The sequence below is a fragment of the Mus caroli genome, unplaced genomic scaffold (genome assembly GCF_978045245.1).
Source record: "Mus caroli unplaced genomic scaffold, Mus_caroli_1 scaffold_1, whole genome shotgun sequence".
Lineage (NCBI taxonomy): Eukaryota > Metazoa > Chordata > Mammalia > Rodentia > Muridae > Mus > Mus caroli.
In genome coordinates, this window is record NW_028227256.1 from 102,491,526 (window position 1) to 102,511,797 (window position 20,272).

The 20,272-nt window shown below is 36.6% G+C and overlaps 2 protein-coding genes across 13 annotated transcripts in view; one reads left to right on the top strand and one right to left on the bottom strand.

Moving 5' to 3' along the window:
• The window catches only part of Pign (phosphatidylinositol glycan anchor biosynthesis class N), a 142,162-nt gene extending 123,778 nt beyond the window's left edge, over positions 1 to 18,384 (bottom strand). For 2 of the 3 annotated variants that reach the window (XM_085839975.1, XM_021156318.2), the window contains exons 1-9: positions 18,209 to 18,384; positions 14,015 to 14,088; positions 13,598 to 13,717; positions 12,337 to 12,585; positions 11,399 to 11,520; positions 10,637 to 10,735; positions 7,852 to 7,958; positions 1,382 to 1,506; positions 207 to 337 (exon numbers count right to left, since the gene is read on the bottom strand). In XM_085839975.1, the coding sequence (XP_085696101.1) occupies positions 207 to 337; positions 1,382 to 1,506; positions 7,852 to 7,958; positions 10,637 to 10,735; positions 11,399 to 11,520; positions 12,337 to 12,557 (805 nt within the window). In that variant the 5' untranslated portion in view covers positions 12,558 to 12,585; positions 13,598 to 13,717; positions 14,015 to 14,088; positions 18,209 to 18,384. The remainder of the gene's footprint in view (positions 1 to 206; positions 338 to 1,381; positions 1,507 to 7,851; positions 7,959 to 10,636; positions 10,736 to 11,398; positions 11,521 to 12,336; positions 12,586 to 13,597; positions 13,718 to 14,014; positions 14,089 to 18,208) is intronic. The other variant, XM_021156326.2, reaches the window with a different exon arrangement.
• A 205-nt stretch (positions 18,385 to 18,589) lies between these two features.
• Positions 18,590 to 20,272, top strand: part of Relch (RAB11 binding and LisH domain, coiled-coil and HEAT repeat containing) — an 89,403-nt gene continuing 87,720 nt past the window's right edge. For all 10 annotated transcript variants that reach the window (XR_015047570.1, XM_029483563.2, XM_029483566.1 and 7 more), the window contains exon 1: positions 18,590 to 19,342. Coding sequence is in view for 9 of the 10 variants with exons in the window: in XM_029483563.2 (XP_029339423.1) it covers positions 18,817 to 19,342 (526 nt within the window). In the remaining variant the exon portion in view is untranslated. The remainder of the gene's footprint in view (positions 19,343 to 20,272) is intronic.

A 20,272-nucleotide genomic window follows, 5' to 3' on the forward strand; every position in this document is an offset into this window, starting at 1 on the left:
AGAAATTTAAAAATACGTGAGTTTTTTCTACTTTCTCATTTGTAAATGAGAATATGTTCACTTTACAATTAGAAAAAAAAACCTTTTCATAGAAGGTCAGACATTTTAAACATACAATTATGCTGACATCTGATTTTCTGAACATAATACTTGGAAGCTACATCTGGCACTGCTTTTATTAAGGTAGTACTGTAAGACAGACTAACCCCAGTCTGTCATTCCATGGTCAGAGGTAAAGATAAATGCTGTTTTCCCATCATCTCCATAAAAATGCTTGAAAATTGATACGATTTCCTTCACTCCATCATCAACTTTTTTAATATTGTCCTTATATTCCCTGTTTACAAAAAAGAAACCAAAAAAAAAAGTTAAATTAATGTAGAGAAATAAAATTTATTCAACTGAGACTCATTACATTTAAAGTAAAAAACTGAAAAAAAATGCTTTCAGATTTAATCTCTACTACTTAAATCAGAGCTCATAAGACTAATTTTTTGTTTAATAAATTTTAAAAATTGGAAATAGTTTTCATAGACATTTTAAAAGAAAAGTATTGATTACTAGATATATTAAATGAATACTTTTAAAATTCTAAACAGGATAATAAAGACTTTCAAGTTTGTGCATCTAATAAACTACATTGTTCTGGTGACCTAAATAGGAAAGTCATTATTTAAAGTACAGCATTTTCCACACTATAAAGTACTTGTGATTTATATCTACTACACTGTTGAGAACAAACTGAACTCAAGCTTCCCGTATAGTTAAAGACAGCCAGCTTAATATGAATATATTCCACTAATGAAAGCACTGCTTCAGGTTAAACTAGGGGAATATGAGATATTTATGCTTGTAATTAAACCAGCAGACATTAGAATTAATATAAAACCAACTCAAAGTAAAGAATAAAAGTTCAAATGATTTCCTCTTCCTTATGGTCTGCAAAACTGAGACTACCATTGAAGAATTAATAAACAGCACTTTATGCAATTGTTTGCTGGATACAATGCTGTTAAATAAACATCCAAAGGCATTACATCTGTAATAAAATCCATACCATAAAATGTTTGTGCTTTTGAGACTTACTGGAAACACTCCTAAAATGTGGGTCCTTTAGATACTTTTCTCTGCCTTGATAAATGAATACAGACTATATGTAAACTCTATCTCGCTTATTTTAACGTGCAGCATAGCCAAAGCACAGATCATTTAACCAGTATAAAATTACACATCATATAACTGAAAACATTACAGAGGATAGTAGTTACATGAAGTATTAGTTTTGTTGTCATCATTACAAAGAAAATTCCAAACTATACCAACATTTTAAACAAAACAGCTATTCCCCACAAGATGAAACAGAACATACGATTCTGATTACCTTGATGATGGTCGATGGGCATGTCCATTTGTATCTATTCCCAATAAATGTAAGAAAAAAACTACTTTTTCTTCATTTACTTTTGTGAACAAAGATTGGTTGTTTCTTGCAGCATCAAAGAAGTCCTACATGTAACAAATCAGATGAAAACTAATTTATTTTATTTAAATTTATAAATAATTGTAACTTTTTAAAAAAGATTTATTTATTTTATGTATGAGAGTACACTGTTTATCCTTTCAGACCCACCAGAAGAGGGCTTTGCATCCCATTACAGACAGTTGTGAGTCACCATGTGGTTGCTGGGAACCCTTGAACTCAGAACTCCTGGAAGAGCAGTCTGTGCTTTTAACCACTAAGCCATCTCTCTAGCCCCAAATAACTATAACTTAGATAATCATATTGTGTTTCATTTTGTCCTCAAACTATACCAACATAAAATCTTTGTTATCAATTCAGATAATTCTGTCCAAATAATCATTCGGCTATTGTGTTACTATTTTTTTAAAAGGAGCTTAATTTTATACCTTTCTTACTTACTACAGAACTATTACAATTTATAAAAATTGAATATTTTGTTAAGTGGCAATTGTTAAACAGTAGTGGTGGAAACAGTTCAAGAACATTTATTATACTTAAATATACTTGGAAATTGATCATTTTTCATTGTCTTGTTCCACTGAAATTTTGGTCAAATTATGACATCTCAACTTAGATTATGAGAATTTCTAACTACTACTACAGGTTCATGAGTAGGACCTGTTCTTGGTGTCCTGTGCTGGAGAAACATCACTTAACAAAATACAGTTCAGAAATTATTAAATTAATGCCACAATTATAAACTGGATTCATAAACCCTTCAGACATAAATAATTTTCATATTCATGAGCATGTACGCAAGTACCCATGAAGAGTACTTTAAAACTATTTTAAATGAACCAATTATGTTAACAGGTACCATTTATTTTTTACATAGCTATATAAAGATTTAGAAGATGCTAACTTTCAACAAGATGAGTACTTCTGAAAAGCTAATTATAAAAAGTATTGAAAAGTAGATGTGGGATAATTAAGAAAAATTATTCAAGGATAAAACTGCCCATAACCTTCAATTTATACTCTACTTAACTTGAGTTAAAATATATTTTTTCCATGACTAGCAAAACTTTAAGCATGTGTACAAGATTTGGGAAGCTATGAAACACTAACCAGGTAGAGGTCAACCTGTCTCTTGACAGTTGTCACTTTGAAAGCAGTTTTAAAGTTCTGTTACTTAAAGAAACTCTCAGGCAATTATCCTGCCCATAACTCCTCCAGCTTTCCCAGGAGCAAAGAGGTACAACACTTGTACCAGGGACACCATGTAAGATGCCCTCCCATTCCCTATGCCTGCCACCTCCCCTTAAAGCACACCCAACAGTTATCATCTGCACCCTATCCCCTGCGCTCCATTTTCCAGTCACAATTCCTCCTGCTTTCCCAGGGGCCACACCAGCACTAGAGACCCCTGAGACAAATTTGGCTTGCAAAACCACAGCAATGACAATGGCCATGAAACTCCCATCTGAGACACCAGCATAAATCTGAAAACAGGCTGGTCACAAAAACCCTAGGTTACTCACAGGACAAAGACTGAGAAGAAATAGAAAGCAAAGGGAAACAATCTAAAAAACCCATCTAACAAAGATAAACTTAGAAATCAGCACCTAAACTTCCAATAATAACCCCCAAACTCAGATGACTAGAGGCCAGCTTAAGAACACAATCAACAACAGCCAGGGCAATATGGTACCACTAGAGCACAGATACCTTACAAGGCATGGATATTCCACCCTAGCATAAGCACATGAAAATAACATTAAGTCCAGTCTTAAAAAGATAATAGAGGTCTTTAAAAAGGAAATAAATAAATCCCTTAAACAAATACAGGAAAACACAATCAACTAAGTGAAGAAAATGAATAAAACTGCTCAAGAGCTGAAAATGGACATAGAAGTAATAAAGAAAGCACAAACTGAGGGAATCCTGAAGATGGACAACTTAAGTGAACAGGATGCTTAAGTGAACATAAGCATCACCAACAGAATACAAGAAATGAAAAAGAGACTCTCACACATAGAACATATGATGAAAGACTTCAATACATCTGAAAAATAAAATGGTAATTTTATTTTTAAATAAATTAAATAAATTTAATAAAATTTATTTAATTTTAAATTATTTTTAAAAAAAATAAATTTAAATAAAAATAAATTTAAAAAGCTCCTGACACAAAACATGCAGAAGTCTTGGTCGCTATGAAAAGACCAAGACTAAAAATAATAGAAATAGAAAATTCCAAGCTCAAAGGCCCATAAAATATTTTAACAAAATTGTAGGAAAAAATTCCCATAACCTAAAGTAAGAGATGCCTGTAAAAGCACATGCTTACAGAACACAAAATAGAGTAGACCAAAAAGAAAATCTACCCAACACATAATAATCAAAACATTAAATGTACAGAAAAAAGAAAGAATGTGAAAAGTGGCAGGGGAAAAACACCAAGTAACATAAAGGCAGACCTATCAGAATTACACTTGACTTCTCAGCAAAGACTCTAAAAGCCAAAAGGGCCTGGACCACAAATGTCAGCCTAGACTATTATACCCTGAAAAACTTTCAATTACCATAGACAGAGAAACCAAGATATAACATGACAAAACCAAATTTAAACAATATCTTTCCACCAACTCAGCCCTATAGAGGATACTAGAAGGAAAACTCCAACCTAATAGAACAACTGTATTAACACACACACATACACACACACACACACACACACAGACACACAAACACACACACACAAAACAAAATCTTAAGAAATCATTAATTTCAAACCATTAAAACCAAAAGAAGAGAATAACACACACACACACATGAACAACAAAATGACAGGAAATAACACTCATTGGTCTTTGGTATCTCTCCACATGAGTGGATTTAATTCCCCACTAAAAAGTCACAGGCTAACAGAGTAGATGCAAAACCGAGAACCATCACTCTTCTGCACACTAGAAGCATGCCTTAGGATCAAAGACACGCCTTATCTCCGAGTAATGGGCTGGAAAAAAAGTTTTCCAAGCACAGAGACCCAAGGAGTAAGCTAGAATATGTATTCTGATACCTAATAAAATAGACTGTCAAAGATAATTAATCAAGAGATAGGAAAGGTCACTTCAGACTCATCAAAAAAAAAAAAAAATTCAAGATAACATCTAAATTCTGAATATCTCTGCCCTAAATACAAGGGCACCCAAATTCATAAAAGAAATATTACCGAAGTTTGAATCACACATTAAACTCCATACATTAATAGTGGAAAACTTGGTAACTCCACTCTTACCAATGGACAGGTCATCCAGACAGAAACTAAAGAGAGAAATAATGAAATTGAAAAAACCAAAAAAAAAAAAAAAGAAATAATGAAATTAAATGATGTTAAGAATTAAACAAGCCTTACTGATGTCTACAGAACATTTCACCCAAACACAAAAGAATATACCTTCTTCTCAGTACCTCAGGGAACTCTCTCCAAACTTGACCATATACTTGGTCACAAAGCAAATCTTAAGATATACAATAAAATTGAGATGACCCCTTGTTATTTGTAAACTAAAAGGCATGGAGAAATTATCCAATTTTTTTTTTAAATCAGAAATGAAAGGGAGACATAACAACAAACATTGAGGAAACCCAAACAATCATTAGGTTTTACTTCAAAAACCTGTACTCAACAAAACTGGAAAATCTAAATGAAATTAGTGATTTTCTTGATAGATACCACTTACCGAAGGTAAATCAAGATCAGGTAAAGAATTTAAATAGACCTATAAATGCTAAGGAAATAGAACCAGTCATTAAAATCTCCCAACCATAAAAAGCCCAGGGCCAGATGGTTTTAATGCAAGATTCTACCAGACTTTCAAAGAAGAGCTAATTATTACACAAAATAGAAACAGAAGAAAAACTTCCAAATTCATTTTATGAGACCACAATCACCCTGACACCTAAATCACACAAAGATTCAACCAAGAAAAAGAATTTCAGGTGAATTTCCATTATGAATATTGATGCAAAATACTCAATAAAATACTTGCCAATGGACCAAAAACATTATCCACCATGATCAAGTAAGTTTTGTCCCAGAGAGAGAGATTCAGGTTTGGTTCAGTACAACAAAATCCAGCAATGTAATCCACCATATAAACAAATTGAAAGGAAAAAAAAAATCACATGATCATCTCATTTGATACTGAAAAAAACCTTTGACAAAATCCAACACCCCTTCCGTGATAAAAGTCTTAGAGGGATCAGGGATACAAGGCTCACATATAAACACAATAAAGGCATTATACAGCAAGCCAATAGCCAACATCAAATTAAATTGAGAGATACTTAAAGCAATTCCAATAAAATCAGGGACAAGACAAGACTGTCCAGTCTTTCCATATCTATTCAATAAAGTACTGGAAGGTTAAGCTGCAGCAGTAAGGCAACTAAAAGAGATCAATTGGATACAAATTGGAAAGGGAGAAGTCAAAGTACAGCTACTTGCAAATGATACAACCGGCAAAATTCTACCAGAAAACACCTACAGCTGAAAAACACTGTCAGCTAAGTGGGTTGACACAAAATTAAAGAAATCAGTAGCCTTCCATGATACAAATGATAAACAGGCTCAGAAAGAAAACAACACTCTTCAATATAGACACAAACGATACAAAATATAGTGGTGTAACTCTATCCAAGCAAGAGTTGATAAGAACTTCAAATTGAAGATGTCAGAACATGCTTATGGATTAGTAGGATTAACATAGTAAAAATGGCCATCTTATTAAAAGCAAGCTACAAATTCAATGCAATCCCCATCAAAATTCCAACACAATAATTTACAGACTTTGAAAGAACAATATTCAACTACATATGGAAAAACAAAAAACCCAGGATACCTAAGACAATCCTGTATAATAAAAGAACTTCTGAAGGTGTCACTATCCATGATTTCAAGTTAAACTACAGAGCAATAGTGATTAAAAAAAATGCATGGTATTGATACAGAAACAGATAGCTTCATCAATGGAATTGGGTATGTGCATGTATAAAAATGCAAATAGATCCATATTTATCACTCTGTACAACAACACAGGATACACTAAATAGGATAGAAGAGAAAGTGGTAAATAGTCTTGAATACATTTGCATAAGGGACAATTTTCTGAACACACCACCAATAGCTTAAGCACTAAGATCAATAACTAATAAATAGGACTTCATGAAGACAGTAAGGCAACCCAGATCCAGAAAGACAAACACGGGATATTAGTCATCAGTGGATATTAGCCATATACAGTAAAGAATAAGCATGCTACAATCCATAGACCCAGAGAAGCTAAGTAACAAGGAAGGCTCAAGTGGGGCATGCTTGAATCTTACTCTCAAAGAGAAATAGAATAGTCACAGAGGGTAGATGGGGGAAGGGAAGGGAGGGACACAGTGGGGGTGGGGCTGGGAGGGAAGAAGGGTGGGGAAACTTCAATCATGATGTAAAGTTAATAAATTAATTAAAAAGAGTAATCACTCTGGGTGGAAAAGCAGCTCATAGGCATTTAATAATGGCTAGCTGGCTAATCTGTTTGGGTTTATCTGATTGTTCTTCCCTTTTTATAGAAAACTTTAAAAAATGTGTATGTGTAGGGCCTGAGTGTCCATATATTTACCAAGTGCATGCAGATGCCTGAGGAGGCCAGAGGAGGATATCAGATTCTTGGAACTGAAGTTATAGGTGGTTGTAAGCTGCCCAGACTTAGTTCTAGGGATCGAACCTGAGTGCTGCAGTAGGTGCTCTTAGCTGCTGAGCCATCTTTCCAGCCCCTAATTTTTCTTTAAAATCTAATTTCTTAGTTATTATGAAAGTATTAGTCTGAAACAACATTTTCAAGATATTCTACCATTCACATGGCCCACGACTAGTAGACAAAGCTCCAAAGGTCAACAAAAGGTCAAGAATCACCTACAGTGATTCACCAAACTAGAAATGGTTAGCAGGCTTTTGTAGCTCCTAACCTCGGGTTCATTTTACCTTAAGAAACACAAATTTTTAGAGGGTTATTTAGAAAACGAATTTTAAAAACTTTTATTAGCCACTCTAATACATGTAATTTCTTTTAAAAATAACAAGATACAACACTGAATGCTCAAGTTCATATAGGCAGCAAGCTAAACCTGAGATGAGTTAACTCAGAAATACATTTTCAGGACTGTAAATAGGAATGTATTTAGTTATAAGGCACTGCATAGCAAATACCTCCCCAGGCATAGTGTACTCCCATGTAAAACAGGACTTGGACACTGAAGCAAGAAGGCCTAGAACATTGGACAGCCTGGGGTATATAACAAGACTCGGTTTCAGAACAAAGCAAAACAACATGCACCTTAACTTTATCAAAAACCCAGGTATCCAGTTTTGTGGCATCGTGGGCACCAAAATCTTCTCTTTGAGCATCGTAACTATATGTATAGACATGGTCACCACTAGCACCTGAAAAGGAAATTTGAGGAAAAGAAAAATTTTAGGAAACAACAATAAAATTTTCAGCTATCATAAAACATGAAATAATCATTTATCTTATTTTTTGTTGTTGTTTTGAGATCATCTTGGTATGTTGTCCATGCTGCTCCTGAACTCGTATCTTCAAATTACCTTTCCTCTTAAGCTTCCTGAGTTCTAAGATTACAAGCATGCCCCCATCATACCTGGTTCTACATCAAGAATTTTATAACTAGCCAGAATTAATGCAACATGCTTATGACAAGAATGAAAACATAGAAGAAATAATTAAATTTTATTTTATGTGTCATGAGTCATGCTATATACATCAACATATCCTTTTTGTTCTCAAAATAAGATATTTAACTTACCAAAGTCAAAATTCTAATATGCAATAAAATAAAAATAAGTTCTGAAGTTTGTTTCCATTTAAACATGTACCTCTTAAGAGGTTACAATAAAAAATGGATGAAGATAGTTAGCATCATCCTTCCTAGAGCAAATTCTGAAACATTCCATGTGTCTTAAAATTGTAAGTATTTATCTCAATTTAAGGAAATAAACAGCCTGGAGTTGTAGTGTGTGCCTGTAATAGAAGCATTAGGGCAGTAGAGACAAGAAAAATTTCAAGGTTGATGGTAGCCAGACCGTATCTCAAAAGCAAGGATTGGGGGAAGAAAGTCAAATGCTGCTTATTACCAAATAAAGAGATGGACAAATATATCAACCTTATAAATTTATAAAACACATATTAAGAATCTATAATCAATTTCTGGGATATGGATATGCTTTTATATGGGTCATGAGGATGATACATCATATAGTGATGACAGTCTACAATACCAACTCCATTCTAGTGATCCTGTGACTCTGCTCAGCCATTCTACTTCCCACATCCCAAATGTAGACATAGAACACTCCTACTGGTTTGTATCTTATCCACTGTGACCAGAAGTAGGAAGACTGATTTGGTAAGCCACAGTAACTTAATCAGTCCTCACTGCTTCCTAAAGAAGGAAATATATAAATAGTAAATGGGATTTGTCCAGTGAAATACCAGTCTATGAACAGCATAAGTACAGTTCTGAACACATATTTTGCTTTCTGAACACAAAATTTTCTTCAGTAGTTTCACTTATATCTATGTGTACTGACATAGTTTTGTGTGTCAACTTGACACAAGCTAGAGTCATCAGAGAGGAAGGAGCCTCAATTGAGGAAATGCCTCCATGAGATCCAGCTGTAAGGCATTTTTTTAACTAGTGATCAATTTAGGGAGGGCCCAGCCCATTCTGGATGGTGCCATCCCTTGATTGGTGGTCATAAGATCTGTAAGAAAGCAGACTAAGTCATAAGCAAGCAAGCCAGTAAGCAGCACTCTCCTCCATGGCCTCTACATGAGCTCCTGCCTAAAGTTTCAGCCCTGACTGAGCTCCTGTCCAGAATTCCGTCCTCCAATAATAGATTATGATCTGGAAGTATAAGCCAAATAAATCCTTTCCTCCTCAATGTGCTTTCTGGTCATGGTGTTTTATTGTAGCAATAGGAACTCTAAGACACTATGCTATGTATAATATTATAAAATCCTCCCATTAAATGAAGTGACCAGTCACTTTGCCCAGTAAAAATCAGCCAGGGACAAGAATTACAACTGGCTGACTTTTTAAAATAAATGAATTTTCTAATCAAGAGATGCTCTGTTACTTGTAGATTTGTGCATATAAACAAATTCAACAAATCAACAAGTCAAAATTCCAATGCAGTGAATTTTATGTGGTATTTCAATATATTTACTGACACATTAGTATAATATACAATAAAATGGCAAAGTTTTGTCACAGTAAATAGATTAGTCATTTTTTTCATAGATGTTTGAATATATAAAAATTTATGTGACTCTTGGCTTTTTTAACAAATTATTTAAATATGAAGAACCAGATACCAACACTGTCCCCATAAAGAGAACACTCACTTTGATAGTCAAATGAATCATTTAATTCTAAAAATAAGCTTATAAGGTATAATAACTATTACAACACATTTTATATAAAGGAAAACTAGAGCTCAAGTTTATAAGGCTGTTATATGATAGGATTATATATCATTCATTGAATTAAAAATACTAACAGTGTTACATAGCAATATTTAAAATAAAACAAAGGAGAAACCCTGTTTGTTAAACTGATAATCAAGTCCACTGTGGAAAACATTTCTGTTTTCAGAGTTCATTTATTAATCTCAAGAAATGAATAAATACAACATAAAAAGATAAAATATATTCCAGCAAGATGACTAAGCAGGTAGAGGCACTTGCTACCAAGACTGGCAATCTGAGTTATATGCCTGGGATCCACATGATAGAAGGAAAGAACAGACTCCTGCTGGTCGCCTCTGTCTGTCCTGGAACTCACTATAGAGGACAGGCCGGTCTCAAGCTCAAAGAGATCTACTTGCCCCTGCTTCTAGAGAGCTGGAATTAAAGATGTGCAGCATAACACATCTAGCTAATTAAATTTTTGTAGATAAAGAATTAAAAGCCAAGAGATCGAGTGTAGTTGACTAACACACTAGCCTAATACTTAAGGGGCCCTGAATTTCATCCTCAATACTGCAAAAATGGAAGCACTTATTTATTATTTGTTACCTAAATTACAATCAATGTCTCTTACCTTTGGCAAACATAGGCAAGATATCTGGACTCCCCCAGCTCCACGTGTACTTGCTTTCATTAAAAAGAGAGTCAAATTCTACAGGATTTTCTTTCCATCCTTTGGGTAAAAGAAGCAAGAAATAATATAAGTGCACAGTAAAATAAGGCCTGAAAGCAGCATTCTTCAAATAGTAATTGAGGACAACACATAAAACATAGATTGTCTTAGGAATATTATATGCCTATCTTAATATAAGTGGTAGATAACTCACTTCTTATTAAAATAATCACTTTTAAATTCTGGATTGTAATACGTATCCATACATACATGCTTTTTCGTTAGTTCAGAATGAGGACAGACTAAAGTTTAATTCCAGAATCAACATCAGGATGTGCTTATGTGAGTAAGGCATATTCAAAGCCTTGTCAAAGGTATCTCAAATCACTGGAGACATGGCTCAGAGGTTAAAAGAACTTGCTGCTCTTGCAAAACCAGATGACCTGGGTTTGGTTTCCAGCACCAACATTGGGTGGCTCACGACTACCTGTAATTCTACTTCCAGGAAGATGAATAACTTCTTCTGACCTCCATGAACACTTGCATTCACATTGTGCACAAACATACAAGCATACACACGCACATGTATACACACACAGAGCACACAAATAAATCTTTTAAAAAAAAAACGCACTGAGTTTTCAACTGATGTCATGATTCAGTGGTAGGAAAGAGTGCTTATATGACAAGCATTTTATTTATGAAATTATTTCAGATCACAACCTTTGGCAACTGCACTGACATCCTCATAAAATCCAGCTATCAAGGCTACATGGCCAGGCCGAGATTCTGTTGGCACACGTGTGTGAGATACTCCCCAGCTGCCTTCATGCATTATAACATTCCTAAAAGATAATTGATATGAACAATTAATATACGCTAATATTAAAACTCTCATTAGGCTTTAAGATTTTTATACAAGGAATCAAACCGAAAAGTTAAATTGTAAATGGAAAGGAATCTCAAAACCTACTTGAGACAATCCTATACTGTCCACCAGTTCAATGCAGTAGCAATGAAGGAGCCCAGGCAATATGAACAAAAAAATCACTCCCCTACTACAGAGAATCAAGAGATAAACTACACGCTAGTGTTTCAAGCCACAAAACTGAGGTGTTTGGTTACACAGAAAAAGCTGATATACACAATATTATATTGTTAAGAATTATTTGATGTGAAGATGGTATACAGCTATGTAAAGGAAAGTCCTTTTCTTAGCATATGTAGTATAGTGTTTGGTGGAGAAATACCACATTGTCATATTTTCAAATTATTCAGAAAAAATAAAACTAAAAATTCTACAATATGCACATCCAGTTATGTGTGTGAGAAAAAAATTCACATAATTTTAAAGTGGAAAAAAAAAATAAAGGCAAGGCATGGAGGTACATGGTCTTAATCCCAGGACTTGGGAGGCAGAGGCAAGCAGATTTCTGAGTTGAGGCCAGCTTGATCTACAGAACAAGTCCCAGATCAGTCAGGGCTACATAGTAAGACCTTGTCTCCAAAAACAAACAAACAAACAAACCAAAACACAAGTTTTAAAAAAGTTTTAAAGATCGTCAATTGCAAGCTGATGGTCATCAATTCATAATATAATCCCTTTTTAAACTCAAGCTAACGTGTCTAAGACACACCCCTGAACCCGTCAGCATCTTTACCTAATGAAAGGTGCTCTGGAGTTTCCGTCTTCATCTAATTCATAAAGAGTATCTGCTCTCAGGCCATCAGCAACAAATAGCACTAATCTTTTTGCTGGAGGAGGCAAAGGTGTAAACTGGGGAGTCATTCCATGAACCAAAGGAGATGTAAAATAAATGTCAAAGATGGAAGCGAAGAACACAAAATGGATAAGCAATCCCAAAGCAAAAAACAGCAGCATATCCACAATGGGCTACCTGCAAGAGAAGCTGAAACAGACACACCTGATGAGGATCTTTCTTCCACATATCTGATGTCTTAATAAACATCAGTCAAGGCAGGATACCACACAACTAACAACTTGCCTTTCATTTACAATGGTAACAATAAGCATTGTTTAACAACTTAAGACTGAAATAAATTATATGTTATAGTACACCAAAAAAAGAAAGAGTTCAATTAGGATTGATAAACTATAACAAATTCAGTTACCTACTAAACTATCAAAAATTAGTTAGGCTCATTCACAGGAAATCCTAAATAGCAAAAAAAATATATAATTCAGGACATTCTTGGTTGTGCACACAACACTTCCTACTCTTAGAATTTAAATATATTAAATTATTTACAAGTTTAAATTTCTTGAGTTAATTTTTTTTTAACTTTGGTAATCATCTTAGGGGGAACTGTCTGACACTCTTGAATATTAATACACATTCTACCCATTTTGCTGAGTTACACACAAGAAATTAAACTATCTGTACTTCAGAAAATCTGGACTCTGTAAATAAACACTTTATTTCTCTGAATCAAAAGGTTTATTTATTCATTGAATACAAATTGTGTGTCCCTAGAAAAGAACACCAAGGAAGGCTATCAGAGGTCTGATGAGCTTACAAATACTAAAGAAAGAAAACCAAGCAAATTGAAATGTTTAAATAATACTGTACGATAGAGTCCCATTACACCTCAAAGATCAAAGTGACAATAAAACTTTTTCAAGCCAGTCTTTTGTTTGGTTTTGGTTTTGGTTTTTTTAAATAAATTTATTTATTTTATCTATATGGGTACACTGTTGCTGTCTTCAGACAGACCAGAAGAGGGCATCTGATTCCATTACAGATGGTTGTGAGCCATCATGTGGCTGCTGGGATTTGAACTCAGGACCTCTGGAAGAGCAGTCAGTGCTCTTAACCACTGAGTCACATCTCCAGCCCAGTCTTTTGTTTTTATTGGTAAATGTGTCTACAGATTAAGAAAGAAAACACTAGAATTTCTTACTTGAAGCAGTATTTGATACAAATAATGACCTTGAGCTTGAAAATATGAAAGATGAGAATTATGGACATATCTTATTCTTCCTGGTCTGAAGAATTAAATATCATAAGGATGGAGAATGTCCTGTAAAAAGGAAAGAGGCACTTAAAATATGCTTATCAAATACAAACAAATTAGAAAAAAATAAAATGAACCAAAAGATCAAACTATAAAACACCTTTTTTATTCTAAGAGAACCTAGGGTGAACAGACTATTGAAGATTCCTTAGTAAACACATGCAATTTAAAAATGTAATCTCTCAGTGTAATGTTGGCTTTGTTCCTAGTTTATATAATCGTTAAACTACACAGTGGGTACCAACATGGTGTTCTAAATATTATTAATGGAGATAAAGAAAAAATTAGCCAGGATTCTATTACCTTCTAAGTCAGCAGTTCTCAACTTGTGGGTCATGATTTCTTTGTGGGGTAAGACGACCTTTTTACAGGGGTCACTGAAAATAATTGGAAAACAGGCATTTACATTACGATTCATAACAGTAGCAAAATTAGTTATGATTAAGTAGCAACAAAAATAATTTTATGGTTGGGGGTCACCACAACATATTAAAGGGTCACAGCATTAGGAAGGTTGGGAACCACTATCGTAAGCAAATATTTGTCAATTGTTTCTTTAAAAATTTTCTTATCTCTATTTTTATGGAGGCAAACACATTTGTATACTTTAAAAAAATAAATATTAACATTTAAAAATGTTTTATTACATTTTGCATTTGTGCGTGCATATATGCATGCTTGTGTGTGTGTATATATGCAACTATGTGTGCTTTTGTGTGTGTGCAACATATGCATGCCATGGCACAAATGTGGAGATCAGAAGGCAATGCTGGGACCAAACACTGGTCTTCAGGTTTAGTGGCAATGCCTTTACCTACTGAGTCATCTTGTGGGCCCCAGCATTCACTTTTTCCTTGAACATACATTATCATTCTTTTAAAAACAAATTCCTCCCATATATCATGTACCATTACCACATTTTGTCCTAAAATGAATCTTGGCTAACAAATCCTAAACTGGAAAACACTGACGGAGTTTTTGTTTTCAATTTTTGACTACTAATAGCATCTATGTGATTAAATACAATAATATATGTGGAGCTTTGGACTTAGCTCAGTGGTAGATTTATGGGTTTAGTTCATAACTGACTTTGATGGTTTAATGTCTGACTTTGTCATTTCACTATAATTCAAAGACAGCAGAAAAGGTCATCATCCGCATCCATCACATTACTATGCAACGATCATGTTTGCTCAATAAATCTAGGATTACATTTCAATGGCAATATGTAAAATGGCCACTAGAGGTCGCCTTGCTTCTCTCTTTGGGTTTCCTGGATAAGGTGTGTTAAGCTTCAAAGATACTTTGAAAATAAACCCCCAAACGCCAATGTTTTATGATTAAGTAATTTATTATATATGAAGGAAGTTACAGTAATTTGAAGTATGACTATTCACATACACTATCACATTTTCTCCAGCAATATTACTATATAACTTTTTTTTCATAAATGTAATCACTTCTTATTCACAATTATTAACATAGTTGTTTGGAAACTTCCAAAATAAGTGCATAACTATTAAAACTTAAAACACACTTATGCATTTGCCTATACAAATATAGTTTATATCTGTGAGATATACACCACAATAAATTAAAAACTAACAAAGTATTAAAAAATATCAAACACTAAATCAACCAAACTTTGCATTTATATTATTTGTGGTTATTTAAGACTATGGAATTCTAAAATAATTTAAATATATAAATGATTTAAGTATTTAGGAGAAAAAAAACTTATCTTTTCTATTTTTATTGTTAAGAGACAAACTTCAATGACTATCCTTACTTATTCAGATAAGATGTCAGCCTAAAAGGCTTTGACCTAGGTCACTCTTCCAAAGAAAGAAAGAAATTTTCCAACAACTATTAATAAATTATAAGTAGAGGGCAGAATTTCTTAATATCCCAGTGTGTGCATTAAAACTATTCATGCCTGATACTGAGAGGCAAAGTATCCTATGGGAAGATGGGTCAGCTGATTTGTTGAGATCTTGCAGTTAGATAAACAAGCCCTTAGTTATAGGATAGGAACTAGAAGTACTACAGATGGTAGGTCAGCCACTAAACTCTACTTTCAACTTAAGACTCAAAGGCAAACCTTTTAAACTTATTTTTAATTTGTGCTTTCAAATTCAGTCCCTAAATTCATGCTCTTGCCTCTTTTTGCCCTACTGACATAACTTTCACATGCTCTGCTAGTCATTGATACCCGTGTTTCAAAAACCTGCCAAATGTCCTCAGTATCCAGTAGTTCATTGATTAACTGACTGTAGTGGCTGGCTTTGTATCTCAACTTGACACAGGCTGGAGTTATCACAGAGAAAGGAGCTTCAGTTGGGGAAGTGCCTCCATAAGATCCAGCTGTGGGGCATTTTCTCAATTAATGATCAAGGGAGAAGGCCCCTGGTGAGTGGGACCATCCCTGGGCTGGTAGTCTTGGGTTCTATAAGAGAGCAGGCTGAGCAAGCCAGGGAAAGCTAGTCAGTAAAGAACATCCCTCCATGGCCTCTGCATCAGCTCCTGCTTCCTGACCTGCTTGAGTTCCAGTCCTGACTTCCTTGGTGATGAACAGCAATGTGGAAGTGTAAGGCGAATAAACCCTTTCCTCCCTAACTTGCTTCTTGGTCATGATGTTTGTGCAGGAATAGAAACCCTGACTAAGACACTGACCATACTAACATTTGCTGCCAACCAGCTACCAGGCACTGTGGCAAGAACATTCCCAATTCTATGTACTTTCATTATCCCTCTGGGCAGATGAATGCAAGAGAAGCTGGGAGAATTTAGGTCCAGACATTTCCAATGTCTCACAATAAATGATATGTATATGATGTGCCCTTCTATTATTTTAAGTGCAGTTTTCCTCAGGCACCCTAAATGTATATTTCTAAGCATCGCCATTACAAAGAAGAAGAAGAAAATACACATTTCTGCTCATGTTTTTCCCATGCCATTCACTAATCCTCCATTCCAAAATTTGGTTCCATTTTTAATCTCTTTGGCAATATCAAAGTTAGAACTGATACCCCCTTTTGCTAAGAAATGTGAAACACAATAAAATATTGCTCATTCTATACAATTTCCACGTTATTGAGGATTTTTTTTCCAGATTCATTAATAAATAGCACAGTACAACATTTGTCCCAACGAATTGAAAGCTAAAAGTCTTATTTAAAAAAAAATCCTTACTACTAACACTATTTTTAAATTGCTTCACAATGTAGCAAGGGTCCTTATGGTCTTTTACTATTTGGGCTAACTTTCTCCCCATCTCCCGGTCTCCTATGCTCATTTAAACCACCCACCCCAACCTCCGGTATTCCCCCTCCCACCTTCATATCACATGTAACATACTTTAAAAGCTCCTGTTAAAAAGCCCAAATAATAACTATATAGTAATAACAACCAAAGAAAGCATTTCAGAGCCTCATTCAAATGAAATTTTAGTTTCCTGTGAGACTGATTAAACTGAAATTAAAACCTACACTTAACTGCTGGGATACTTTACATGTAAACCGGTAACCAGACCTAAGGTCATATAACAATGCTCTATTTTTATTTTCCACAAAGATAAAGGAGATACTTCATTTTATATATATATATATCAGAGCAGATAGTTAGCACTGTTGGCTATTTATTTTGTTGTCTGTTAGGAGCTGGTGTTAATAAGAACTTAATTCTAAAACCAGGAAAAAGTGGCCTTCTATCTTTAACAAAATAGAAGATATGAGGGCTAGGAGTCTAATAGCGACAGGGAAACTTCTTATCACCTCAAACTACAATCAAGGAATAGCATAAAGGATAAATGATCTTCCAAACCTACAAGTATAGTTATGTGCTAAATGTTTCATAAAGGCCATCAAATCTCTCTACAGCGTACAATTTTTAAAATCGCTAAAATTTGATTGATCCACAAAGAAAACCTCGATTCTAGCCTAAATGGACTTAGCAAGGTTTCAGGGGATTGTGGAAAAGAATGGTTTTGGACAAAAGATAGGTGATACTTGTTCCAACGAATGTGTCCTAGAGCAGTGGACATGACCAGGCCACTGAAGCGGCCCAGACAACTTAGTTGTACTGGAGAGAGAGCGCTGATAGTTTGAAAAGTTCCTTTGATGTAAAGTGTAAGTTAATTTCCATGGGTTTACATATTACTTAGTTTGTCGTCCAAGACCAGGCTGTGCATAGATGAGTGTAAAGGCATCTCGAAACTCAACTTCCGTCCAGGTTCTATCTGCACCCTTCAGCTTTCTAGGTCCTATTCCCGGACGGAGGGGGCAGGAAGGCGCCCTCCTTAATCACAAGGAGGCCATGCCTTCGCCATATCTCCAGGGGAGAGAGCACATGGCTGGGAAACTAGGGAAGAGCAAAGAAGCCAGATTCTGACCGCTGCTCAGAGCACTTGCGGTGAAAGCAAACAGCGACAAAAAACTGAAGCGTGAAGGGAGAAGCGGGCGTGGGAACACCTTAAGTGCAAGGGTCCCGGGACTTTACCTGAGAACTATCCGGCTCAGGCCCTGTCTTGGGAACGGGACCTCCTCAGAACGAAGGCAGGACCCAGGGCCGTGAATGATGTCGGGAGGGTTCCCCTCAACCCTCAAAAATCACAGCCAAATCGTACCCCTCAGCGACCTCCACCTCTACTGCTCCAGGGAACGCCCCCAACCTGCCCCAGGCCTTCGCTGCTCTCGCGATAACTCTCTGGCCAGGTCCTGTAACTCCAGCCAATCCTCGAGAGCTTGTGGGCGGGGTCTTATGTTTGAGCCTGGAGCGGTTCCTTCGATCTTGCCACTCCAAGGCCAGAGGTGGGTGGAGCTGAGGCGGGGATGAGGCGGGGCGAAGATGGGACCAAGCCAGTTCTCGCGAGACTAGAGACCAGGAAGACGCCTGCAGAGTCGGCTACTGGTGCAGCGGCGGCTGAGACGGGAGGTGCTGCTACATCCCGGGCTCCTGCCTCCCAGTCCGGCCTAGGCTCTAGGTGAGGAGAGGCGCGGTCGGCCTGGGCTGTCTAGGTGGTCGGCGGCTCTCCGGACCTAACGGGGATTCAGGCTGAGGGCCTGTCGGGCCAAGCAGGGAAGCACCCACATTCCTGACAGAATAAGATGGCGGCGATGGCGCCCGGAGGTGGTGGCAGTGGTAGCGGAGTAAATCCTTTCCTCAGCGATTCGGATGAGGACGACGAGGAGGTAGCGGCAACCGAGGACCGGCGGGCAGGACTTCGGCTGGGTGCCGGGGTCGGCCTAGATCCTGGTTCTGCAGGCTCGCTGTCGCCACAGGACCCCATGGCCCTGGGAAGCAGCGCGCGGCCGGGGCTCGCTGTGGAGACGTCCGCCGCCCCGGCGGCTCCGGGGGGCAGCGGGGAGACCCCTGCCCGATTGTCAATCGATGCCATCGCCGCTCAGCTGTTGCGCGATCAATACTTGCTGACCGCCCTGGAGCTGCACACCGAGCTGTTGGAGAGCGGCCGCGAGCTACCACGGCTGCGCGATTACTTCTCCAATCCTGGCAACTTCGAGAGGCAGAGTGGGACCCCCCCAGGGATGGGGGCGCCCGGGATCCCTGGCGCCTCCATCGTCGGAGGCGCTGGAGGTCGGGAACCGAGTACGACGTCGGGCGGAGGACAGCTCAGTAAGTAGGCGTCGCCTGTCACACCTGCAGATGGGGGATTAGAGTTGGAGTGCAGCTGAAGGGGATTGTGGGCGGGTAATGAGTCTAGGGTCGTCTTGAGAAGGGAAAGTATGTTGAGTGAGATGAGAGGTATCCTGTGTACTGCAAGAAAGATCCTGTTGTAGCTCTTCTTTGTATTGGTTTCCGATCTTTGGCAGGTGTTGCACAGCTCCTGGCTCCCGGTTGGTGTTGGGACCTATAACATCAGGGTTTCCAGTTTATTGACTATTATGGCACTCTAGAAAGCTTCCTTATTGCCTGGGCATTTTTCTCTAGGCAGTTTTCCTTTTTTCCCCAGGCTGTTGAATCACACTACGAGGAAATAAATGTTTCTTAGTAATTCTTTGACTCAAGAAAAAGAACAAACAGGAAATGTCGGTACTATCTACTGAAGTTGAATCCACTGAAGATCTTTTGTCTTTGCTTTTCCATTATTTTGTATCATTAATATATGCTAATAAAAAGAAGGAAATGGGATGTGTCTGCTTCATAGAATGTTTTCTGTATGAAATCAGTTTCACTACCCCAATTTCAATAGCATTCAGTATACAGAAAAGCTGTGGAACAAACAGATCAAGGATCTTTTACCAGCTTTCTTTTTCAACATAGCACTGGGAAGGCTTGTTTTTCTCTGAATAAGTGACTCTCACTTATTTTTTTCTTTCTTTTCTTGCTACAGTCATTTTTAGCAGAGTAATCACTGGCCTAGTCATTATTTATATATAAGCTTTAATGAGAATTCTCACTGTCATCTTTAAGAGGCATCAAATTTTTCCATACTAATGCTAATACTTTGGTTCTGTGAACCCAACTGGAATTTACTAATAAATAAGCCTGATTGATTTCTAAATGTCTGTACTTTTGCATGATACCAGAGGCTTGAAGTTGCTA